At 47.1% G+C, this 26,546-nt stretch overlaps 1 protein-coding gene and 1 pseudogene across 2 annotated transcripts in view; one reads left to right on the forward strand and one right to left on the reverse strand.

The window, feature by feature from the left end:
• The first annotated feature begins 1,347 nt into the window (after window positions 1-1,347).
• Window positions 1,348-2,030, forward strand: LOC147749110 (mortality factor 4-like protein 1 pseudogene; annotated as a pseudogene).
• A 13,398-nt stretch (window positions 2,031-15,428) lies between these two features.
• The window catches only part of SENP1 (SUMO specific peptidase 1), a 195,765-nt gene continuing 184,647 nt past the window's right edge, over window positions 15,429-26,546 (reverse strand). For both annotated transcript variants that reach the window (XM_086966231.1, XM_086966241.1), the window contains one exon: window positions 15,429-16,565. In XM_086966231.1, the coding sequence (XP_086822357.1) occupies window positions 16,503-16,565 (63 nt within the window). In that variant the 3' untranslated portion in view covers window positions 15,429-16,502. The remainder of the gene's footprint in view (window positions 16,566-26,546) is intronic.

Raw genomic sequence — 26,546 nt, forward strand, 5'->3', positions numbered from 1 at the left:
ATGCATGCGGTCAGTTCTTAACATGACTTTCCACACCAGAAGTGCAGAGCCATGAAAGACACTGACCACTGATTTGTCAAAACTAGGGCTCTTTAGAGAAGTCCATATCCCTAGAAACCAGTTTGTGGAGCGGGGAGGATAGGTAGGGAAGTCATGAATCTACCAATAAGATATGTCTCTACCAGATACATCATTACCGAAGGTAAGTAATTTGGTCATCTGATAGAGACTGTTACTTGTAGATTCCTTACTTTAGAATAGATACCCCAGCAATACCATCCCCAGAGGAGGGTCTGTGAACAAGATCAAACTAGGAGGTCCTGGAGGACTAAACAGGCAAAGTACTCATCCCTTCGTACTCGGCTGTTCAGGCAGTAGTGTCTGATGAACGTGTGCAGCGATGCCAACTTTGCTGCCGGACATTTCAAGGAGTGGAACTCCGCTTGCCACCGCAGTAGTTGTAGCTGTTGCTCTAGTGGAGTGAGCACACAACCCCACAGGAGGTTCCTTCTTCACCAAATCATAGCATATTTTAATGCAGAGGACAACCCACCTAGAGATGGCCCAATTTTGAACAGTCTCAAATTTCTTGGCACCCACATAGCCAATGAAGAGTTGATCATCCACCCGTAAGTCTTTAGTATGATCAAGATAAAAAGACAACGCACGTTTTGGGTCCAGACGGGGAGTCTTTCCTCCTCCTTGGACAGAGGCAGGTAAAATGTGGGCAAAGTGATGGATTGCCCCACATAAAGGGGCGTGAGCACTTTAGGAAGGAACATAGCCTTTGTTTCAAGCACCACTTTATCCGTATGGACAGAACAATAAGGAGGCTCGGAAGACATAGCCTGGAGCTCGCTAACTCTGCGAGCAGAGGTGATGGCAATAAGTGTTTTGAAAAAGCAGTTTTGAAAGTCAGCAACCTGAGGATAATTATGAAGGCAGCGTTGTTTGAGGGTGCGCAGCTTTCCACAGTGGTTGCATCGCCATGACGTGCCGCGGGTGGTGGCGGCAGCTGGGACGGGCGCGCGGTGATTAGATGTGACGGGGCCGGGAGCGGAGGCCCGGGGAGGAGCAGGCAGTATAAATGGTGCCGAAGCAGGAGCCCAGGCACAAATTTACCGAAGGTAAATAAAAAAAGCACATTGCCTGCTTTTGAAGGACAGTTGCATCAGTGCAAGGTTTTTTAGTAATGAGATTCCAGATTCATCACTGCTTGAGTTGAGAAGGGAGCGTGTTTTGTGTTTCCACGGACCTCTCCTTTATGAAGCCAAGTGTGTAAGGTTTCCATAAAAGAGAAACAAGTGAAATACTTTATACATTACAGCGGTTGGAATAAGAACTGGGATGAGTGGTGGGTGCCAGAGAGCAGAGTACTCAAATATTTGGAAACCAACCTGCAGAAGGAACTTCAGAAGACTAATCAGGACTAGTATGCAGAGGGGAAAATGGGAGGTGCAGCACCAAGGAAGGCCGGGGGTCCGCAGCAGAAACATGTGGAAGTAAAAACTAAGAAAAATAAACAGAAAACTCAAGGAGCTAGAGAAGGCAGTAGTACGAGTGAAGCACCACAACCACCGCGTAAGAAGAGAGTTTGTGTACACCCCAGCGTGGAAAATGAGGAAACGTTTATGAACAGAGTTGAAGTGAAAGTAAAGATTCCAGAGGAGCTCACACCGTGGCTGGTTGATGACTGGGACTTGATAACTAGGCAAAAGCAGCTCTTCTATCTCCTTGCTAAAAAAAGTGCTGATGCCATTTTGGAGGATTATGCAAATTACAAGAAATCGCAAGGCAATACAGATAACAAGGAGTATGCAGTGAACTAAGTGGTTGCTGGAATTAAGGAATACTTCAACGTGATGCTCGGCACACAGCTGCTGTACAAGTTTGAGAAGTTACGCGCTTCACTGCTACGCTCTCATTGTGAGGAGTCAATTTGCTTTATAGTTGCAGGCAGCTTTGGGCGTTTTGCTGGCCTGGCTGGCTCTCTGGACTGTGAGTCTGCTGCACTGCAGACTCAGTACTAATAGGGGAACAAAGTTGAAACCCATGGAACCACCCTTGCCTACCATAGACCCTGCCTGGAGCGAGTGAGGTAAGAGGAGAGCAGCAGCAGATTCAGAGGGGTGGGTGGCTGAGTCCGTGGCTCATCCACGATAGCTTCCAAGGTTTCAGATTGCTATGTGTGGCTCTTTCAGAATTTCATTGTAATTATGAGTGACATTTCAATGTCTAGAAGTCACACTTTCTCAGGGGCAAAAATTAAAATCCCTCATGTATGTGCATGTAACTTGCATGATCAAGGTAACTATTAGCAGCAATACTACGTGTCTCTTGGACATCTTTCAAGTGCTCACTGACCTTTTTCCCCAGCACCGCACCCCCCTCAAGGGGCGGCAATCTGAGGAATAGCCCCGGGCGTCACAAGCTCTTGCTACGCCCCTGCCTCAATGCGTTACTCCGTTGTTGCCTTAGTAACAATTTCTCAAAAACAAAAACTCTATTCAAGCGAAACTTTATTTGTACTATATATACCCAATACACATCGCTAATTAGAATTTACATATCCTAATTTTAGCTTGAACTTAATCGATAACCTTACAAGACACGTCAATGATATTCACGTATTAACCTGAAGGCTAAAAACACTATTATTATTCACTTCAAATGAGAAATCCAGCTAAAGAATTCAAACCAAAAAAACCGTGATGACTGAACTGAATGAAAAGAAATCACACAGTGTAAAAACAACGCCCATTTTCTCTACACATTATATTACTAGGTGAAGACTTTGGTTTTTAATGTCAAGAGATATGAACATGACTCTTCCTTGTAAAAATAATGTGGGGTAACATTAGAAAATTAAAGATGTATTAGTAGATAGACAGTATTAGTAATAAAAGAGATGTGTTATGAAGAGAATGAAATGCTGACAATCACTGAATACATACAGGTTTATTCACAAAAAACAACTAATTTCTATACGGTCATTGAGACCCCCGGGGTCATTGTGCCCAATCGTTTTATCCAGGATGTCTCACTTTGGAGCAGCCTTTTATTCAGGTCTACACCAACTCTTTCTGACACTAACTCTATGATCTGAAATCTTATTTGAGCTATTGTGTGGTGTTTTTCTGACCAATGTGTTGCTAGTGCAGAGGTGGTTACCTTGTTACGAATTCTGCTTTTGTGTTCAGAAATTCGTATTTTAACTTTTCTTTCAGTTTTGCCCATGTAGAGTAACCTACATGGGCACTTTATTGCATAAATTACACTGCTCGTATTGCAATCTCCCGTATAGTATAACTTGATCTTTTCTCCAGTATGTGGATGAGAAATGGTGTTGCCATGAATTACATTGTTGCAGTGCACACAATTTGCATATCTCCGCATGCCAACAGCTTCATGTTTTGGTGGTGTGTTTTTTTCTTCTGCTTAATAGTTCCTTGATATTTTTTTGACCGAGTGTAGCAAATAGTGGTCGTTCAGAATAGATGTTTTGAAAATCTGTTTCTGACTGAAGCAGTTCCCACCGCTTATTAACGATACTCCTAATTTTTTGTGAATTTATCGCAAATTTTGATACAAAAACATTCCTTTTGTTTTCCAATGTGTTTCTTTTCACTAAAAGAGTGAGACGATTCTGTTCCAATGCTATGGTTACTGCATCATCAAGAAGTTTACCAGGAGACCCTCTTCTTTCATACTTTGCTTTGAAGGCAGAAATGTTATCTAGACAATCTTCTTCTTTGGTGTCAATACGTTTAAGTCTCAGAAACTGTGAATATGGCAAGTTGTTCAATACATTTTGAGGGTGAAAGCTGCGAGAATGTAACAAACTGTTTTTGTCTGTAGATTTCTCATGCAATATTGTGATTAGTTGGTGGTTAGAGATCTGGACCCAAACATCCAAAAATGCAATCTTCTGATTACTTAATGAATATGTGAACTGTATCCTTGGATTTTTAGAATTCAAGTTGATGATGTTTTGAACCAGTTTGGATTCTGTGCCTGACCAGACAATAAAAATATCATCTATATATTGGCAAAAAAATGTAAGGTCTTCAGTCCAATCACTATTCTGAAAGATATGTTCCTCTTCATATTTCACCATAAAAGTATTGGCGTAGGCAGGGGCCCCTGCAAAGCCCATGGATGTTCCGTTCAATTGCATGAAAAACTTGTTGGACCATTCAAAATAACTTTGATGTAAGCAAAAATGAGTAAGTTCAAGTAATAAGACCAGGCTAATTTCAAGTTCAGGGTGTTGCAAAAGCATCCATTCTTGTGCTTCAAGTCCTTCCGAATGGGCAATTGATGTGTACAGTGATACTACATCAATAGTACACAGTATATATGCTTCATTAGTTGATAAAATGATGTTCTCCAATTTCAAGATGAAATCCGATGTGTTCTGAATAGATGTGTGCCATTTCTGAATCAGTGGTTGTAAACAAAAATCTATGATTTTTCCAGCTGGTCCGAAAAGGGAGGCCAACAGGTGACTTTTTTTATCTCAGGTCACAGACTTGGAGAAAAGATCAAGTTATACTACAAGGAAGATTGCAATACGAGCAGCGTAATTTATGCAATAAAGTGCCCATGTGGGTTACTGTACGTGGGCAAAACAAAGAAAAAGTTAAAATACAAATTTCTGAACACAAATGCAGAATTAACAAGGTAACTACCTCTGCACTAGCAACACATTGATGATAATTCTTTTTTTTTTTTAATTTCAAAAACCTTTATTGAATTATTGTACGGTACATCAGTGCAATACACATTCCGGCAAATCAAAAGTTGCATTGCACATCAGCATTGGCCGCCTTCCCGTAGCTACAACATTTTGGTAGTAACTCCCCGCCCCCCCTATTACCCTTGATGTCCACCTGTTCCCTTAAAGCACGAACAATGATATATTCAAGATAAGATAACGTACAATATAGGCAGTAATAGTTCTCCATACCAGTTGGCACTAAATGACATACCTCCCAATAGCATAATCTTTCTACCACTGGCCTCCCTTCTGTAGTGCCTTTTCAGGCTGTTCACATATGTAATTCCGTCATGGCGCTCCAAGCAGTCGCCACATCCCATCCAGCCACATCTCATCTCCATGCACAATCCAGCTAGTTCACCATGAGTGTCTAGAGGGGGTCCCAGTTAGACCTGATAATATTCTCTACTCCTGCAACTATTTCTTCCTGTCCCGCATCAGCAGTGTAATTCTGTGCTAGCAAATAAGTAGTCAGTGGCTTCAAATGTCCTTCGGGCGGGACTTCATAGGTAACAATTCTGCATAACTCGTTAGGTTTTCTTGCCATGTAGTCATAGTCTGGATCCAACATTTAAATGTAGGTGCCCTCCCTCTACCCCCGCGGCAATCAACCTGTCGTTACGCCAGAAGCAAACTCATAGCAAGATTTTTTTTGTGCGGAGTAATGACATCTTGGGAAAGGCCTAGAACGCCCATCAGTGGGCAAGGGTTTAGTCTAATTCCCAGCATAGTTGATAGGCCTTCAAATGCTAGTGCCCAAAAGATTGCGACTTGGGGGCAAGTCCATGCTAGATGGAGAAAGTCTGCTCCTTCCCGCCACACCTAGTGCACCTATCATCTTCCCTGAGGTGAAATCTGTGTAACCTGGCAGGGTTGTGATATAGTCTATGTAGAAACTTGAAATGTATGAGATGCAATCTGCTATTCCCGGTGACAGCTTCTATGTGTGTGCAGCTACGTTCCCATTGCTCGTCAGACAGTGAGATCTCCAGATGCCTGTCCCAGTCTTGCCTGGCCCTAATCTCGCGAGATGATCTTGCTGCCTGTGTATGCTTATAGAGAAGAGATACTGCATGCCTGGGAGGCTCTTTCTGCAAGAATGCATGTAGGGGTTCAAATGTAGTCGGTTCCTCAGGAAATGCAGGGGTTGCCGCTTTCACACTCTGGAGAAGCCGAGTATAGAGGAACGTGTCCATTACCGTAGGTGTGCGGGGGCCGAAGAACTGTTCCCTCATGCGAAATTGCCCTCCCAAGATAGAGATCACCCCAAGTGGAGTATTTTAGGTTCTCAAGCATCCTTCAGCAAATCCCCTCTCCCGTGATGGCAAGTAGGGGATTACGGGTCAGGGTCATGTTGGGAGAATATAGCATCAGGGATTCTAATTAATGGGCTATTCTCTGCCATGCCACAACCTTACAGTCTACAGTGGAGGGATCTCGCCCGAGGTCACTCACCGACGTAAAGAGGTAGGACGACAGGGGCGTTGGTGCCATGTAGCCATCCTCCACTGCAAGGTGGGGCATATAGGGTGGCGGGTGGAACCAGTACGACGCAAAGTGGGCCTGTGCGCAATAGTAATAATATTCGAAGTTGGGCACATCATAACCTACCTGACAATAAGGCAGCATCATAGTGCTCAGGCTGAGACGCGGCTGTTTCCCTTCCCATATTAGACTTGTTAGTTGCGTTCTGAGTGTTTTAAAAAATAAGTTTCCTGGGTGGTACGGTATATTGATAAAAAGGTACATTAGTTTAGGCAGTAGTACCATTTTGATCAGTGAAATTCTCCCTGTCATAGAGAGGGGCATACGCAACCATTTAGTAATGGTGTCGGTGATTTTATCCATAGTTGTAACGTAATTAGCCCTCATCAGAGCATCCCTGTCCCTAGTGATGTAGATGCCTAGGTATTTCAGTTCTTCCGATTCCCAGACCAATGGGCAGTCTAGCTGGTGTGGTTGGGTGGACTCTGTCAGGGGGAAGATTGTCGATTTGGACCAGTTAATCTGGATACCGGATATGGTCCCGAATTTGGTGATCTCTCTGAGAACGGGGTTTAGATTTTCCTGAGTTTTGCGAATATATATAGTCACGTCATCCGCATAGAGGGAGATAAGCAGCTGCCTGGCCGGGTAGATCAGTGCTTTGTCATTGTGGTGCTGACGTAGCTTTGCAGCGAGAGGTTCAATGGCCAGGGCAAATAGGATTTGGGATAGGGGGCAGCCCAGGCATGTTCCCCTGAAGATGGGAAAGGAGGAGGATCTGGCGCCATTTAAAAGTACCGATGCCACTGGACGGTGATATAATAGCCGTATCTACTGGAGGAAAGAGACGGGGATACCCATGCGGCCTAGTATACCCATCAGATAATCCCATTCAAGGGAGTCAAACGCTTTGGTAGCGTCAAGAAAAAACAACACTGCATCGCTCTTGGGGTCTATATCCTGCAGTACTGAGGCCAGAGTTCTGAGGTTATGTGCTGTGGCACGATTTGGTATGAATCCCGTTTGGTCGGGCAGCATGAGTCTTTGCATTAGCAAGTTAAGTCTGGTCGCTATTACTTTTGCAAGTATTTTCATATCGCAGTTAAGTAAAGACAGGGGCCGGTTTGGGTCACAGCTTATTGGGGGCTTCCTCGGTTTGAGTAGAGATGTGAGCACGGCTTCCTGCATAGACTCCGGCAGGCACCCTTCCTCCCGTGCTGTATAAAAGACTTCCCTGAGGATTGGGGCCAGTATGGGAGCATATGTTTTATAAAATTCGATCAGCAACCCGTCCGATCCCGGGGCCCGCCCCGACTTCATGGGCATTATGGTTTCCGTTATTTTGTCTAATTCAAGGTCAAGGTCTAGAAATTTACGCTGAGTATCGCCCAACCATGCCACGGCCATATCGTCGAGGTAGGCTGGAGGTCCAGTGGGCCCCCCTTCTTGGTGGAGTAGAGGGTACTGTAAAAGTCTTTGAATGTATTGAGCAGGTCAGGGAGATTTCTATGGAGGTTGCCCTGTGCATCTTGTATGGCTGTAATATAGTTGGAAAATTTAGGGGGCCTAACTGCGGCCGCTAGGGCCTTCCCAGGCCTGTCACCCTCCCCGTACACTCTCGCTATGTATGGTTTACCCCGGAACTTGCACTCTCTACCAGCAAGTTCTTTGTATTCTGACAGCGTGTCGCGCATCTTGGCCCTAAGGGTGTGTTCATCGGGGTTCGTGGCAATGTCAGTTTCGAGTTGCTTCAGTGTCTTTTCCAGGTTATTGAGGTCATTTTGTAGAGTCTTTAGGACCCCCCACCTTTGGAAATGCACCACCCCCGGGTCGTGACCTTAAAGGCCTCCCACACTGCGGTAATACTAGAGACCGAATCAATATTACGCTCAAAAAAGTCTTGGATATCCTGCTCTAGTTCCATCTTAAAGACTGCATCCTGCAAGTGTAGGGGATTTAGGTGCCAGCTCCTGTAAGGGGAGTGCTGCGTCGGGGTCTGTAGGTCTACTATGACAGGTGAGTGGTCGGAGTACGTGCGAGCCAAATGCGTCACACGCCCTATCCAATGTGCCATTCCCGCAGATAAGAATATGTAATCGAGTCTGGCCCAAGAGGAATGGACCGCCGAGTAATGGGTACCTTCTCTACCGGCGGGGTGCATATGCCTCCAGGAGTCTATTAGGTAGTTGCCTACTATGAGGTCCTGCAGCACCTTACTTGTGTTGGTGTAATGGGCAGGGGAGACGTTAGACCTGTCTTGTTGTGGCCGCATCATCGTGTTAAAGTCCCCGCCCCATACAACAGATATGGTGGCGATCTAGGTATCCCAGTACCCGTCTCTTTTTCCTCAGATTGTTCAGCCCGCGCACATTCCATGACATTATTGTAACAGTGTGCTTGTCACATGTATTATCTTCCATCACCTCTGTGCAGACGGCCTGTATTCAGTTGTGCTATGTTGCTATCATTATAAGAATAGGTAGCCATGTGACATCTACGGAATTGTCCCCCCCTTCCCACTCCGGCATCCCCAACTTGCCAGGTATAACACATCCCACCCACCCTTTGAACTACCCCAACAGGATTCTTACGTCCAAATGTTAACATGTCGATATGGGGAATGCCCATGTAGGGAAACACCAGGGGCACACAACCCGCCCTCTGCCTCCCATACTCTCACCTGCCTCTCAGCCTGTTTCCAACAGCAAGACCTGGCGGGACGGGGCAGATTGCCGGGCAGATTCATAACCCCTTCGAGGCTGATGACGAGCTGGGCTCGTCATGGTGTAGCCTCCTCAAACACTGATGACGAGCCCAGCTCGTCATGAACAATGGGTTTTTTAAAAAGTCAGCATGACAGCAGAAGAACAGCAGCGCGCATGTGGTTAAAGAACATATGTAGTAAACAGATTCATACATCACCCCTGCAAATCAGGATACCGGCAGTGAAGCGACCCAGAGGCCTATAAATGGCACAGAGTTAGAAGAGTCCTCAGTCCTGTTGTAATAGAGGAGAGGAAGACCTGGAATGTTCTCGTGGACCAGATCCCGCTGATGTAGCCTTACGGTGGCGTTTAAGATAGTCTTCAACCTGCTGCGGGTTCTGAAAGAATTGCTGCCTTCCAAGATGAGTAATCTTTAGTTTTGCTGGGTACAGCATTGCGTAGGGGATCTGCTGCGCTTGAAGTTTCTTTTTAACTGAGGAAAACTTGCATCGAGCTTCCTGCACTGATTGAGTGAAGTCGGGAAAGAACGCCAAAGTCGTGTTCTCAAAGTGGACTTGCTTACGTTCCCGAGCAAGACGGAGAACCATGTCCCTGTCGCGATAGTTCATGAAGCGAACTATTGCCGGTCGTGGCGCAGCTCCTGGGGGTGGTCGGGCCGCCAGAGATCTATGTGTACGCTCCACCACCAGGTGAGCCGAGAAGGATTCCCTGCCCAACAGGTCGGTGACTAGTTTCTCAACAAAATCTTCCATCCAGCCCACATTGGTGGATTCTGCCAGGCCTAGAATTCGCACGTTTTTCCTTCTGGAGCATGCCTCCAAATCCTCATTCTTTTCGGCTATGACGCGGAGCAGCTTGTCCATGTGTGTGAGTTGACTTTTACTGGTGGTAGCACCATCCTCCAGGTCGGACACCCTGGTTTCAACCTCCTTTATGCAATAGTCATGCTGGTCTAGTTTGTTGACCATTGCTTCCATTCTTGAGTTCATTGTGTCCATTTTGGTGTCTATGGAGTTGAGGCTTTGTCTCATGCTCAATAAAAGCGACTTCCTGTCCTCCTCCTCCACCTCACCCACGTCATGGTGTCATCGATGCTCACGCTGGCCCAGGCTAGCAGGGGGTCGTGGTCGATGGTGTGCGGGGGGGTCTGTTGTGTTGCTGTCTGTTGGGGCTGTCTGGGTGTTGAAGCTATCGTGGATGTCTGCTATCTTGCGGTGGAAGAAGGTGGCGAGGGAGTCGCACAGGGCTTGCGACGTGGGGGGATGTCGTTGGTGTTGGAGCTAGAGTTGGAGAGTTGCTTCACGATGTTGAAGAGCTCCTTGCTATTGTGTGCGTTGTTGTCGAGGCAGTCTTTGAAGGAGGTCCTCTTGGCCACCCTGATGAGGTGGTGGTGGTTTCGGATGGTGTCCTTGTGTGCTGCGTGGCTGTCCAGAGTTTGTTCACTGTGCCATTTCTTCTCTAGTTTCCGGCTCTCTGTAGGGGGGGTGTTTCTTCAGCGGGGCGAAGTCCTCGATCTAGCGTCTGAGGCTGTGGGCAGTGTCGTCGGTGTTGGAGGGTTCGGTGGGTGGGCTGAGAGAGAGGTTTGCGTGTAGTTGGTCTTCGGTGATTTTGCTCCTGCAGCGGCAGGGGATCTGTTGGGTGCGGTGGGCTTCTGGAAGGTGAAGTGGATGCAGCGGTGGTCGGTCCAGAGGAGTTCGGTGGTGTGGCTGATGGAGAAGTGCAGGCTTGAGGAGAAGACTGGGTCGAGCGTGTGGTCGGCGGAGTGGGTGGGCGTTGTGATGAGTTGCTTCAGTCCAAGGTTGGCGAGGAGATCGATCAGGGTTAAGGAGTTGTTGTCGTTGTTTTCAAGGTGAAAGTTCAGGTCTCCGAGGAGGATGTAGTAAGTGGAGGTCAGGGTGTGCGTGCAAGTCGGCAATTGAGTCGCTGAACTGGGGGTGGGATCTGGGGGGGGGGGGGGGTTCGTTAGACGAGGGTGCCTCAGAGTTGAGTTAGGGTCTGTGTGGCTCTGGAAATGCATGTGTTAGGCGGTGCTGAGCACGCCGTCGTGCTAGTTGCGACCCTGCTGCTGTTCTTGTGGACGATGGCGATTGCTCCTCCTACTCCGTTGGTGCGGTCTCTGCGGGTGATCTTGTAGCCGTCTGGGATGGCTATGGCGATGTCCGGTGCGGAGGAGTCGTTAAACCAGGTCTCTGTCAGGAAGGCGACGTCCGGGGATGTTGTGTCGAACAGGTCCCAGAGCTCGATGGCATGCTTGCGTGCCGAGCGGGTGTTCAGTAGTATGCATCGGAGGTGGTTGGGGTCTTACTTGGCGGGTGGTTCGTCGGCTCTGAGGCTGGTGTAGCTGCAGTTCCGGCAGGTGAAAGGGCCATGTGTGCGTTTCGGGGGCGGCCTTGAAGCAGGTGTGGCTCCGTCGGGAGTGCTGGAGTCGTAGTGGCGGCGTTCGTCGTGGCGGGTGCGGGGGCCAGAGGTTGTGGCGCAGGGCTCGGTCCAGGCACGGACGGGCGCAGACAGGCTTGCCTTAGGCGGGCCTTCGGCACGCTAGAGGCGCGGCCGCGCAGCGGCCGGCATATATGGGGAGGTGGGAGGGAGGAGAGCTGGGAGGCGGGGCAGCGAATGGGCAGTGGGCCGTCAGGGGGGGGGGCGGGGCGAGGCTGGTGAGGGACAACGAAGGTGACAGAAGGAAAAAAGGGCACAAAATCGAGGGAAAAACAAGTGGCACAGAAGGCAAAAGGGAACTAAAAAAGAGTGGAACAGAAGGGCAAAAGGGGCACAGAAACTAGGGAAAAACGAGTGGCACAGAAGGCCACAAAAAAACGAGTGGAACAGAGGGCAGAAGGGCACAAAAAACGAGTGGAACAGAAGGCAAAAGGGGCACAATAACAAGGGAAAAACGAGTGGCGCAGAAGGAAACAAAAAAACGAGTGGAACAAAGGGCAGAAGGGCACAAAAAACGAGTGGAACAGAAGGCAAAAGGGGCACAAAAACGAGGGGAAAAAAGAGTGGCACAGAAGGCAGATGGGCACAAAAAAAAGAGTGGAAAAAAAGGCAAAAGGGGCACAAAAACAAGGGAAAAACTAGTAGCACAGAAGGCAAAAGGGCAAAGAAATACCGGAAAAACAAGTGGCACAGAGGCAAATTACAGAACACAGAAATACAGGGGCAGCTAAGAACAGAAGGCAGAACGGGCAGAGAGGCACAGGGCAGCAAGCGGAACAGAAGGGAAATCCGGGCAGAGACTGGGGGCAGCGAGGAGTATAGAAGGAAAGACCGGGCAGAGGGAGCACGGGGAACAGAGAAAAAGGGGCACGGACCACGTACAGGCAGTGGGGGAAGGCAGACAACAGCAGTCACAGACAACAATGAAAATGCAGGCAATACAATAAAAGCAATAAAAGTGGAGGATGAATAAACCTACCTACCACTGGCCACCAGGGATGAGGCGCAGGTGGTAGCCTGCGGTGGTGGAGGGTCTCTAACTTCCTCAGCAGCGGCAACTGGGGCAGGGAGACACAGGTGGCGCTGTGCGGAGGGGGGGGCACCTACCTGGTGGGGACAAGGGTTGCCAATGTGATCTTACGGCAATTTCATCAGGGTACTGGTCAGTTGTTCACTGCACCAATTTTCTCTGTTAGTTGTACCGGATGGTTGCCCTTCATCGGCATACCTGCAACCCCTTTTAAACTGTGCAGTGTACTAATCCACATACGCAGTACTCGTCGCACTTGCTGCAATACGTCAATCGTGCAACGCAAATGACTGGCAGCTGCTGATGTAGCCATCCCTGCGAATCAGGTTCCCAGGGCCTGTGTTCCTTCCCAACACTGTACCTTTGTATTCACAATTGGCATCCCCTGGCCACAGGTAAGCCCCTTGTAAAAGGTACCAGGGGTACAAAGGGCACTGTGACCAGGGAGGACTCCACTGGCTGCAGCACCTATTGTGCCACCCTTAGGGGCCCTGCATCTTTACACACAAACTGCCACTGCAGACTGTATGTTTTGGTGCAGAGAATAGTGAGGAGTCGACATCGCACACATCCCTGTGGGCCATGCCTGCAGTCGACTGCCTAAGGCATAGGTAAGTCGCCCCTCTAGCAGGGTGCACTAACCCTAAGGTGGGGGTACACAGGCATGAGCTCTGTACCTCTACAGTGACTAAATCCATTCTTACGCATTGTAAGTGTAGTAAAGCCATAAAGAGTATATGGTCTGGGAGCTGGTCACTACGAACCCCACAGCTCCATAATGGCTTTAGTAGTAAACTTCTCAGCACATTAAACCCACACTGATGCCAGTGTGGGATTTAATGTAAAAAGCAATCGGAGGGCACCTTATAGATGCCCCTTGAAAATCGACCAGCCCTGGTGTGGTTCCTGAATGACTGCCCTCCATTTGCCACAACCAGGCAGGTTTCTGGCCCCTGGGTCCAGAAACAAAGCCTATGTTGAGCAATATGTCATGCCTTCTCACCCAGGATGGGCTGGGTCCACGAAAGGGGAAGCTTCAAAGGCCTGCCTCCTTTGGACAATGTCCTTGCCTTTTACTGATCCCAGCAATTGGCTCCCACCGGTTTTGACCCGCACTTTGGGCTGGAAAATTATCAGGAAATCTAAGCTAGGAAGAGAGCTGTACCCACCTATGCCACCCCCACCCCTCAGGTGGAGGAGGCGTGGTGAAGCACACATCTCAGTCCCCTGCATCTTGAAGATGAGGCGACTCAGTCAATTAGGAAGAGTCTCATGCCACCACCCACTGGAGGGAGGCATGATAAGGGGTGTACCCATCCCAAGGAAGGGACCTATTGGTCCTGACCTGCACACCACTTAGATACAGTATTTAGGGGCAATTCTGAAACTTGCCTCCTTAGATTAGAGGAAGAAAGAAGAAGAACTGGAGAGCCATACTGACCCAGGACAAAGAAGAGAACACCAGCTGCCTTTACCCCTTCCCTACATGCCTGTCCAGTCTACAGCTGGACTACAGCAATAACTCCAGTGAGTCCAGCAGCCAGCAACCCCCAGACCTGCCATGCGACCTTCCCAGACTGTCTGCCATGAGCACTGGATTTGCCCAACCCAAGACTCACCATCATATTCCGGTTTCTGTTGACTCTGGGATTCTGCACCACTCTGCACCTGACGCTCACAGCCCGAGTTTGAGTGGCCCAACACTCCAAGGAGGTCTACCCAGCGATCCTGACGCGGGATCTGTTGATCCCCAGCCTCCCTCAAGACTCCTGAAAACGCCTGCAGGTTCAACCTGAAGGGTCCCCATGACCGCGACTGGAGCTGGTAAGAAAAACCTAACACCAGAAGGCACCCCCTTCACCCGACACCCCACGGCCTTGGGCGGCACAACCGACTGTGTCCTGACATCCCTCAAGATCCCAATTTACCTCTCCATCTGGTGGTGGCCTTCAGGAAGTCTCCCTGCCTGAGCCTGCAGCAACTTTCCGAAACCGGAGGTCTCTATTTGAAACCACAGGGTTCCAGACGTCCGACTTGCACCCTGCACCTGGCCGCCCCAGTGCCGCTGGTGGTGAAGCTCCTGTGCTGGTCGTTGGCCTATGCAGTGCTGACCTTAACTGCAGGAGCTTGCCTCTCACAACTGAGTGGCTTGCTCATCAGCAGACCCTAAGCGAAGGCCCCCTTAGCAGCATTGGCTAACATCGGGCTCCTGCACTTGGCACCCGGCTAGCCCCGGTGCAGCTGGTAATGCAACTAGAATGCCCTCCTAGACCTTGGGGAACCTTGGTCCTAACCCCCAAAACTTCCCCCTGTGAATCAAGTACTTACCCCCAAAACCGATAACCGTTTTTCTCCCATAGAACCCTTGTTATAAGATTTTGGCCCAACAATTGATGTAAGTGTGGACTTGCTAATGTAGGGGGCAAAATGAATTCAATTGTCAAGTATAAAGTGTCGTACTTAACTTGTATGTAGAACTCTTAGGGTGTGGTATTTACTGTATGATACAAACTGCATTCAAAAGTGATAAAAGCCTGTAAGAATTGTAATTCCAAGCACAGCTGAATTTCCTTGAACAGTCTTGCATTTAAAAGTATATTTTACTCACATGGGCAAAGTCCTGCTTCGTTCTAAAATAAAACTTAAGTATATCTTTTGTTAGTGTGTGTATCATTCCTTGATTGAGTAAATACAGTAATTGCTTAACACATCCTCTGGATAAGCCTAACTGCTTGACCACATTACCACAAAATGAGTGTTAGTACTTACCTAATTTAGCCTCTGCTACACCTCTGGGGAATTCCTGGACTCTGCACACTATGCCTTACTTTGGTACAGTATACACAGAGCCAGCTTCCTACACATTAACCTATTTTTTTTTTTAAAGGATACATTTTCAGGTTGCGAGTATGAACCAGATACACAGTAATGCTACACTCCGCATCACCAAAAAACGATGCTTTAAGCCTACTTAACCATTTACTTCAAACCTTTAATTGAAAAATATTGGCATAAACTGGATTCGTACACCTATGTAACAAAATATGCTTCATGAAATATACAGTGTGGTAGGCCCCATTAAAAAAATGTACATTAACAATGCAATATTATCATACATACACAGTTGGTTTCTAAGATGCATTACAAATTCTCAAAAACATACAAAAAGGGTAGAAATCAAACTGTGCAATCTGTGAAAATGCCACATACAACCAGATATTGTATAAAACTATAGTTTGCCTCTCAGAAACGTATAAATTACTTTAGAATTCTTCACGGTTACAAAATAATAAGGTCTTATTTTATGGTTGCTTAGTATGCAGATAAAATTGTGTTAAAAACCTACGTCCTAAAACACAAGTTCATAATGGATTTCGAGTTTGGCCCTAGCTTCAAGTTGTCATCGATATCTTAATAGAAGTGCAACTTCATTCGTCTATCAGGTCACAGACTTATGAAAATCGTAATTTAATAGGCACATTAAAGTGATCACAACTACACACTGACAAAACTGTCTTGTATAAAAAAAGGATCTTAAATATGTTATTTCCTCAGAGATTGACAGCCAGGCACATTCTAGGCTGGTTTGTACCCTATAGGTACTATATAAAGCTCAACACATTCTGGGTCACGGTTCATTACTTTCCAGTTTTCAATATTCACTCTCAGCAGATTTTTTCTGAAGCCGGAATGCACTTGTGGTTTTGTTTAATTCAGCCTCCCGGGATGTGTTCATGAACTGCAACTGGTGATCGCTTTTAAGCACAAATGGTAAAATACAATGCTCTGTCTTCAAAGTATGTTCGATGTAGTTAAAAAAATATAAACAGAGTTCCACTCAAAAGTCGAAAATACTTATTGGTCCAGCCTCCATGTTGAAGTTCGAAAATCATAAATATTCAAATAAGCGCCTTTAACTTTTTCGATCTACACTGATACAGAGTATTTTTTTACTGATGTCAGACACAACTGTTTTGCATTTCCAGCTGATGAAAGCATTGTAAGTCATTAATGAAAGCTTGTCTTTTTGGGGGGGGGGGGAGGATCAAAGCAGTGTTTGATGAAGAATCTCCCACACCATCCTCTTTCGAAAGTACGGCATATGTTGCTGAAAGGATAAAACACAAACAAATTACCATAATAGTAAACACAGAATGCATTTATTATCATAAATCATTTTAATTCAAGTATAAATAAATAAATAAGATAAAGGTGTTGTCAAGTCAATGTAGGTTTTAAGAGAAGTCACTCTTCATACTATATATTCTGGGTGTCTACCATACTCTGCTAGTCGCCAGAGATAAAAACTGAAATAATAAAGTCCTATAACTGACAAACAAAGGGAGTTAACATTTGTGTAATGAAAACATTTGAGTTGCTTTTAAGTATTAATTAGCATTTTGACTCAGCAGTGTATGACTGTTACAAAAAGGTTGTACGACTAAATACATCCGAATTCAAAGGTTTCCTCAGGGGCACAGTGACTTTACAAGAAGCAGTAAAGGCAATCTACGGCTCAAAAGTATATCCAGCAAACTTTTCCCGAAAAAAACCCTTGCATCTCCTGACACAAACATTCATTGGAAATAGGGGAGGAGAAAAGTAATTTAGTGCTATTGTGCTCTTTTTTTCAATGGCGCAATCCTAGTTGTGTTCATGTAGGTGGCGTAGAACACTCCTTTCACTGGAGGTGATCTACACGGCCAGAAAAGAACTCGAAGTTTGGTTTGTTGTTTGCAGGTGACACCAAGATTAATAAATGCCATATCTTAAACTGTATTAATCCAGGATTCCATATTGTTTTGCAAGAATGAAGACTTGACAGATGTTAGTTATTTAATTCACTGATGTATACCAGTTACACCACATATTTGTTAAAATTAGATACATTTCGCTAAGGATAGGGATGCTCTGAAAAGATGTGGTAGCAGACACATATTTCGCTCTTGGCAGCTTTATCATGATTCATGGCTAACTTTGGCCTTAAAGTCAAACAAAATCTGTTAATAGGTCGACAGAGTTGGCATAGGGTGTCCATACGGCAGAGTGAAACAACATCATCAACAACCCTGGGTAAAAAAAAATCTTAAGAGTAAGATAAATCAATCTTGTTTCAAACCACATTAATGGTGTGACTGAAAAACACCAATGGATTAAGGAACTCTTACATAACCAAAAATAGTCTGCCTCATTTTCATTATTACATTATCATATCGGATATCAGGAAGGGTCTAATCTGAGAAATAGAAGGTTTTGTTCAGGAGGCCAGATCTATTGAAGGCTTGAGCAGTGCAGAAAGCTAGGGAAGTACAAGATATGTTGAACCTTTTTACTGAATGGTTTCTAAAATGACTCAAGCATTTGCAAATGGTGTTAACATTAGTATGTTCAGTTTCGTGGCACCTTTGATTATTATCTGATTAAATATGTAGCTTAATCAGAAATAATTGCAGGGGGTGAGTCTGTCAGTGTAGGAGGCTACAGCCTACTTGTCGGGTAAAAAGATATCAAGGCAATTGTCCTTCTAGGGGTGTGAGCTCTTGGTTGTGGTGGAATATAAACCAGTTGAGGGTCAGATTTACTTGACAAGTACAAACATGATCTTCTATGCGAGTGCTTTGACCAATGGGAGGTTGAATGAGGAGAATGCTGCTTGTGAGGAGAGTAAGCCCTATGTCGGGGTCAGTCCACCTGCTTCTTTATCCTCATTCTGTAGTGGGGTTCATGGTATCATGCAGGTCTTTGGCTTGGAAACGTTGCTGCATTACCAGTAATAACAGTTACTGTGGACACACTTACAGGAAACGTCAATGGTCATATCTATTGAAACTGGCAACAACTGGACACTCTGGGTATTACATGTCCCAGCATAACTAACAAAGTGAGCATTTTGAGCCGGGCACAGTGAAAAGGGGGAGTTACACTCCTAGCTGCTCCTCCCTCATTATTTCAGATACTTTTGACAGCAAGCCAGAGACTTTCATTTCAGCACTGGGTGCGCAATCCTGGTTAGGTAGTTTCCCTGGTATGCGCAATCCTTGTTAGGTAGTTTCCTTGGTGTGGGGATATGTTGGTTGTTGCCAAATATTGCCCGTATATTGCGCTGATGCGGTGGGCGAGTTAGCTGAACAGACAGATTTTTAGGACTTTCCTGAACTCCTGCAGGGTGGGGCCATTCTGAGATGAAGGGGTCAGCCATTCCAGTTTTTCTCGGCCTTATAGAAAGCAAAGCCCCGCTCCTGTTTTTGTGGATGTGGGGGTGTGGGCTAGGGAGAGGGAGGTGCAGCACAGGTTTCTGGAGGGTTGGTGGAAGTTCACTGTGATCAAGGCAGGCTGGTCCTTTGTTGTGCAGGGCATTGTAGGCGTGAGTTAGCATTTAAAACTGACACAGTTTGTTGATGAGGAACCAATATAGAGATTTGAGGTGCTGGGAGATGTGGGTCCTCCTCTGTAAGTTTAGGATAAGCCTGGCATCTGAGTTCCGTATGGTCTGGAGTCTATTTAGCAGTGGTGTGTTGATCCCCACATAGAGGGAGTTGCCATAGTGCAGGGGGCTGGTGATGAAGGCTTGGGTCACAGTGCGTCTGGTGTTGGTAGGGAGCCACTTCTGGAGCAAGAGGAGAGTGAGGAAGCAGGAGGACAAGACAGAGTTTATCTGTTGCTTCATAGTGAGCTTGCGGTCTAGTATGATGCCAAGGTTCCTCGAGGGATCCGTGGGTGGGGGGGGCCAAGTTTAGTTGGCTCCCAGGGGGAGGTGTTGCTCCTGAAGAGGAGTATCTCTGTTTTGCCAGTGCTGAGTTTGAGGCATTTGTTCTGCATCCAACTGGCAAGGCTAGCCATGCACCTGTGGAAGTTATTTTTGGTGTCTGTGGGGTCCAATGACAGGGAGAGGATGAGCTGGATGCCGTATGCATAAGATATGATGTTCATGCCATGGGACCCGACCAGGGTGGCCAGGTGGCCATATATTTGTTGATCAGGGTAAGGCTCAGTGAGTAACTGCAGATAATATTCTTGGGGCCAGGAGTAGGGAGGGAGGCGGATGCTCTACGTTCTTCTGGTGAGGAAGGATGCTATACATTCGAGGGAATTCCCTTGGAATCCCATCTAGTGGAATCTGTGTAATAGGGTGTAGAGGGAGACAATGTTGACGGCTGCAGAGAGATCGAGGAGAATCAGGGCTCAGTTTTCTCCAGGCTAGTAGTGGCTGGATATCATTGGTGGGCGTGATTAGGGCTGACTCCCTGCTGTGGTATGAGCAGAATCCTGATTGGGAGGGTACCAAGAGGGTTCCAGGAGGGTGTAATTTTCTAGGTGATTGGAGGTTTATTGCTTAATCCAAGACTCTAGCGGGGAAAGGGAGCAGGGGGACTGGTCGTAGTTTTTGAGTGCTTTAGGGTCAGTGGTTGTGTTTTTGAGGAGCAGCTTGACTTCCGTGTGTTTCTATGCGTCTGGGAAGGAGACCGTGGAGATGGAAGCGATGAGGATTGTTGTGAGTTCTTAGCTGATGGGTGTTGTTCCCCAGATTGAACATGTGGTGGGGACAAGGGTCTGTGGGTGCCCCTGAGTGAATGAAGCTCATGATAGTGGCAGTGGTCTGCATGGAGAGAAGGTCACAATTTATTATAGTGTTTGTGTTGGAGTCGGTGAGGTTGAAGTGCCTGTTGAAGTCGGTTACTGGTGGTTGTGGATTGAAGTGTTCGTAGATTGTGGAGATTTTGCGGTTGAATACATTTGTGAGGGTGTAGCAAATGGGGAGGGGGGGTTAATGGTGTTCTCGTGGCTGATGGGTTGAAGTCTTTGATGAGGGTGACATAAGTAAATTAAGTGTGCCAATTGGGTGTAAACCAAGTTTATCAAACTTGGGGAAAAGGGAACTAGCTGGTTTGCATGGAGAAGTGCCAACACAAAAGAATTCAAACAGGAGGTGTGAAGCCAAAACGTTTTAGGGAATACCACATCAAGGCTTTCAGATGCTGCAAGGGTAGACTGGGAAGTATTGGAATGGCACCTTGGAAGAGTATGTTGTTAAAAAGTATTCCAAGAGGGTGAAGCAGAGTTGGAGAGATCGACCCCTGGTTGCACCTCCCTGGTTGGAAATTATGCTCTTTATTAAAAAGAGTCTGAGGCTTTTGACCTTTTTTATAAGCCTGAATGAATAGGTTTTAGGTGGGGGCATGCTTACCCTACAACATACACATTAAACAATAGCAATATGCCGTGAAGCTTCACACATCATCTAAAAATAAGTAAAATATCCAAATTAGTAAGCCAATACATCCCTCACAAAAATGAGAGTAGATGTAAGGACATGGCCATTCTATACAACAATCTGTTCATATCCAACTGGACTAACAGCTTCCGAATAGGATATAAACCTTGTGGGGAAATCAGGGACAAATCGAATGCCTTGTCCTGGAAGGGCTAAATAGCAGTTAATTTTTATCTACTAAGTCTAATACATGATGTATCTCATCTTCCTCCTCTAAAGCTCTGGTCTTTCATAAAACCTCTAACATCATCACTCTCGAAAAGTTTGATTTTATTGACTACAAACGCTTTCACTCTGGCTGGAAAAGGAACACAGCCCTGCACCCCATAGCTCACTAACTTGTTTTTTAGTTCCTGTAGTGTTTTCAGCTTGCCCACAGTAAAAAGACTGACATCAGTTGAAAAACACAGTTAAAAAATAAAAAAACACACATCGTGGTCCAAATACAAAATGTCACTTCTTCGTAGCCCACTCTAAATCCAACTCCTGATATTCCTCATTCTGCAAAGACAACACACTGTTCACCCCATCAGCCGCAATGGGCCACCCTATCGTGGGTAGTCGCACAGCTTGCATGATGCAGACTGGCAGATGGTGTAGGGAAGTGGGTTTCTGTTGCAGTAACCCCCAACTTTTTGCCTGATATCTGATACACTTTTCCTCTGTGTGCCCTGGGTCCCTGCCAATCAGGTTCCCAGGGCCTGTGTTCCTTCCCTAAAACTGTATTGAATCCTAAACCCAATTGGCATCTCTGGCCACAGGTCAGCCCCTGGTAAATGGTACCCTAGGTACCCAGGACACTGTGACTAGAGAAGACCCCTAAGGGCTGCAGCACTTATTGTGCCTCCCTTAGGGGCCCTGTACCCTGACGCACACACACACTGCCTTTGCAGGCTGAGTGTCTCAGTGCAGAACTAAACAGTCAACATGGTGCACATCCCTGTGTGCCATGCCCACAAACACACTGCCCTGGCATACCTCAGACACCCCTCTAGCTGGGTGCACTATGCCAGTGGTGTGGGCTCAGGTGCATGAGCCCTGTGCCCCTACAGTACCCAGGGCCATTCCTGGGCACCGTAAGTGAAGTGATGCCATTAAGAGTATATGGTGCTGGGAGGTTGTCATTACGAACTCCACAGCACCATAATGGCTACACTGAAGACTGACAAGTTTGATATCAAACATTTCAGCACATTAAACCCACACTGATGCCAGTGTGGGATTTAATGCCAAATGCACTACAGAGGGCATCTTAGAGATGGCCCCTGAAACCTAACCAACTCCCAGTGTCCTGACTGCGTGGCTACAGAGGCTGCCACCACCAGACATGTTTCTGGACCCCTGTGTCGAGAGCTTGCTGCTCTAGGGGCCTGAAACAATGCACATCCTGGGACGAGGTGCAAAGCCTCCTCCCCCAGGATGGGCAGGGGCAGCTTCAAAGGGCAGACCGCCTTTTGTGAGCTTTCCCAGGCCAATTGCTGTACTAAGCAACTGGCTCCCACCGGTTCTGACCCCCACTCTGGCAGGAAGACAGGTGGGAAACCTTAAGTGAGGAAAGGGGGTGTGCCAGCTTGTGCCAACTCCACCCATCAGGTTGGAGAGGCTAAGTGAAGCCCAACTCTGGGCTACCGCCATCTTGAGGATGGGGAGCCCTACCCTATCAGAGCTAGGTCCCTGCCCCCCTCCCACAGGAGAGGAAATGAATGAAATGAAATGAAATGAAATGAAAATTGCACTTGTATAGCGCATAGCTACCCGGAGGCCTACCAGCGCTTGTGAATGATTACTTAGTGCGGGCTTGGGGTAGATTAGCAGGTGTTAGCAAACAGGTGCGTTTTCAGGGCCTTCCTGAAGGACATGTGGTTGTTGTGTTCCCGAAGAGAGAGCGGGAGGGAGTTCCAAAGTCTCGCCGCCGTATGAGAGAAAGAGCGGCCTCCCCAGTGAGCTTTCTTGATTTTGACTGACGTTGCCAGCTGGAGGGTGCAAGAGCGAAGGGAACGGGACGGGACATATGGCGTGACCATAGGGTGTAGAATTACAGGGCCCGTTCGATGGAACGATTTGTGTAAAATACACATGGCTTTAAATTGCACTCTTGCCGCCACAGGGAGCCAATGGAGTTCCCTCAGGGCATTCTTAGCTGACTGCCAGCGGGGGATGTTGTAGAGTAGGCGCGCCGCACTGTTTTGTGTGATTTGGAGCTTCTGAGTAACGGAGGTCGGGACTCCCATATAAAGAGCATTCCCATAGTCCAGGCGGGAGAGTATCAGGGCCTGGACCATGACCCTCCTCGCCTGGAATGGGAGCAAAGGGAGCACCTTCCGCAGCATCCTCATTAGCCCAAAACAGGTGGCGGCCGTCTTAGTAGCCTGGACCGAAAAGTCAAGTGCTCTATCGAGCCAGATCCCAAGGCTCTTTATCTGGGACTTGGGGACGGGGAAGGAGCCTAAACACGGAGGCCAGATGGATGCAAGGGCAGAGGGAGAAGGGTTGCCCAGTAAGATGATGTCTGCCTTCTCCCCATTAAGCTTTAAGCAGGAAGAGTGCATCCATCTGTCAACAGCCTCTAGACAGGGGCCTAAGGTGGGGGACGATCCCTCAGAGTGGTCTAAAGAGACCACCAATTGGGTATCGTCCGCGTAGATGACAATACGCACACCAAAGGGATAGACTATCCTGTCTAGAGGTTCCATGTAGGCATTAAAAAGGGTAGGACTTAGGGAAGAGCCCTGGGGGACCCCGCACTTAAGTGGGTGTTTGGGAGACACCGCTTCACCCTCAAAGACTTGAAAAAAACGCTCATCCAGGAAGGATGTCAGCCACTCTAGGGCCGCGCCCGACACGCCCAAGCCCGCCAAACGATGTAATAACGTGGCATGGTTAACCGTGTCGAACGCGGCGCTGAGGTCTAGTAGAATGATGGCGACTTTTCCTCCCCGATCCAGCACGGCTCTCGCTTCTTCCGTTACCGCAAGGAGGGCGGAGTAGGATAGAGGGTGTGCTCACCCCAGGACAGGGACACATTGGTCCCTGCCCTTGCCCTTCCTGTAACGCTCCTAAATTTAGTACTTAAGGGGCCCCCTGAACCTTCCTTCCTCCGATCCCGATTTTGAAACAAGAAGAAGAACAAGAAATAAGAAGACCTGCTGTGCAGCTGCTAACAAGCGGATGACACCAACTAACTTGGCCCCAGAACCTACAGGCCTGTTGATCCTTGAACCTGCTCCAGCTAAACCCTGGCGTCTCCTGCGGACATCAACCTCAAAATCCCCGGAGGACCTGCCTGCCTTGCTCATCTAAAGACTGGGACTCCCATGAGCAGTGGTTCTGCTCAAACAGCAACAACCCCTGGTGCCGGCCAGTTACCGCGAATCCAGCACACTCTGCACCCGCCGAGCCCAACCCGAGCCCGAGTGGACAAAGACCCTGAGGACGTTCACCCAACTACTGTGACCCCGGAATTCAGTGCCCAAAGACCCTCCTAGATGATCCTGCAGCCTCACAACAAGGGACCCCTCCAACGGCGACCAGCTGAGGGTAAGATTTCCTGATGTCCAAAGACACCCCTGCACCCGGCGCCCCACGGACCCCTGTGCCCAACTCTTGGGTGTCTACCTATCCTCCAAGATCCTAACTTACCTCTTGAAGTGGTGGTCGCACCTGAAGAATCTCCGTCCCCGAGCCTGCAGCCTTGGTTCAATTTCCAAGTCTCCCATTGAATAACATTGGGCACCCAAAGGTCCAAAAGCACCCTGCACTTAGCCGCCCGAGTGCCGCTGGAAGTGCAGCAACTACCCTACTCTACTTCACCACTTGCCCTGTAAAGTGACCAGGAGCTCAGCTCCCACAGCCGCGTGGCCTTCCTGCTAGCAGCCAGCAACCGAAGGCCCCCTATCCTCCATAGGAAAACATTGGGCCTACTCACTCTGCACCCGGCTGACCCTGTGCCGCTGAGGGTATAACAACTGTACCTACCTGACCCTGGGAGACACCAGAGTCTATGCCCAGAACCTTAACTCTGCCAGTCGAGTACTTAGCCAAAAGCCGATAACTCACTTTTCTTCCATAGGGTAACTGACTGGTTTCACTCAGAATTTCTTCTAAGTGTGGAGTTTTGAAACTTTAAAATATTCACTAAAAATCAGCCGAACGACGAATTCCGATTTACTCACCTGTTATCAGGAGAGACCCCAGTGCTGTATCTTTCAGCCCAGCACTGAACCTGAAAAGTAATTATAACCGTGATTTACTGTTAACTCAATTTTCCTCCATAGTAAACCATTGTCTGGTTTTCACCAGAAAATCTTCCAAGTGTCCAATTTCCAAACTTACAAATATTCCTTAAAAATCGCCTGTATGACTTAAAACCATTCTTTCAATTGTTTACAGGAGATACACCAGTGCTGGATCCTGAGTAAGAAAAAGTAACAATAACATTACTTACCTGCTAAGTGAATTCCCTCCCATAGGATAATACTGGTGTTTCTATTGGAAAAGTTTCTAATTTCAACTTTTAAAATACAATAATATTCCTTGAAAATCAGAACTGTAACCAAAACGCGTTTACTCACTTGTTTACAGGAGATGTCCCAGGACTGAATCTAGGATCCAGTCCTGCGGTTAGAAAAGTAATCCATAAAGTAATTAATTGCATTTAACTAGAAATTCCCATTGAGATCAATGTCACATTGTGTTTAAAATTGTGTTGCCTATTGCAACAACTAACTATTGTACTCAAAAGTCTATTGCCTATATGAAAAGTATTTAACTAAAGTAACTCATTCTGAGAAAGTATATTATTTTAGTTGATTTTTAGTATTATTTTTGTTGGTTCTAAAATAAAACAACTATATATTTTTTATACAAACAATTGGCCTAGAGTTCAGTTCTTGAGTGTGTGAGCCCATTTGCTGAGTGTGTACAACAAATGCTTTAAACTGTCCTCTGATACTGCCTTACTGCTCGACCACGCTACCACTTTAGAGAGTAAGGTTATATCAAACTTTAGCCTCTGCCATACCTCTGGGGACTGTGGACTCTGTGCACACTGTACCTTACTTTGGTCCAGTATTTACAGAGCCACTTTCTTACAGATGGTCATCATCTAGGTTGGATTCCTCTTCCAGGAAAACAGCAATTCAGACTACAAGTCACCAACTTTGTCCTAATTATTCGATCCTATCAGCCTGACGTTAGTGTCTTGCTTTAGATTTTCAAGTCCCTCCAGTCTATCTTCCAATGAGGTGGTGGGGGTGACAACCGAGGAATGGAATCTGTTCGCCTAGATTCCAACTTTACAGAGCCACTACTGCCAGGCTGCAGTCTGGTGCAAACTTTGTGAGATATAGAATCCAGCTGTCCAATACTGTGCAATTTGTCTAAAGAAGCCATCTGCACGGTCTACACCTTCAAGTCACGCTCTGCTGCAAGATTCAGGGCACTGTCGAAAAGAGTCCTCCAAAAGGCTAACTCTGTACGAATCTCAGCTGAAACTGCCTCACTCACAGCTTTTGGAGACTTCTCGTTCATGGCCAAGGCTCCAACCAAGAGCAGTTTGATGGGGAGTGGGGGAGAAGAATATCCAGTTTGGCTTACTCTTGCTGCAGAAGCCCAAATAAAGCTCCTTCCTCTGCGGTGCTCAAGACCAAGTCCAGTCTGATACCATACAATCCCCCAGCGTCCGGTTTAGCAGAAAAGCCACCAAAATTAATTCCAGCTCTGTACTCCGATTCAGAACACCCACTGTCCTTGCACTTGAAGTGGGTATTTCTCCATGGCCGATTGCAACATTAACCTCCATTTCAGATCATGCTCATC

Source organism: Lissotriton vulgaris, chromosome 1_1 (assembly GCF_964263255.1).
Source record: "Lissotriton vulgaris chromosome 1_1, aLisVul1.2, whole genome shotgun sequence".
Classification (NCBI taxonomy): Eukaryota; Metazoa; Chordata; class Amphibia; order Caudata; family Salamandridae; genus Lissotriton; species Lissotriton vulgaris.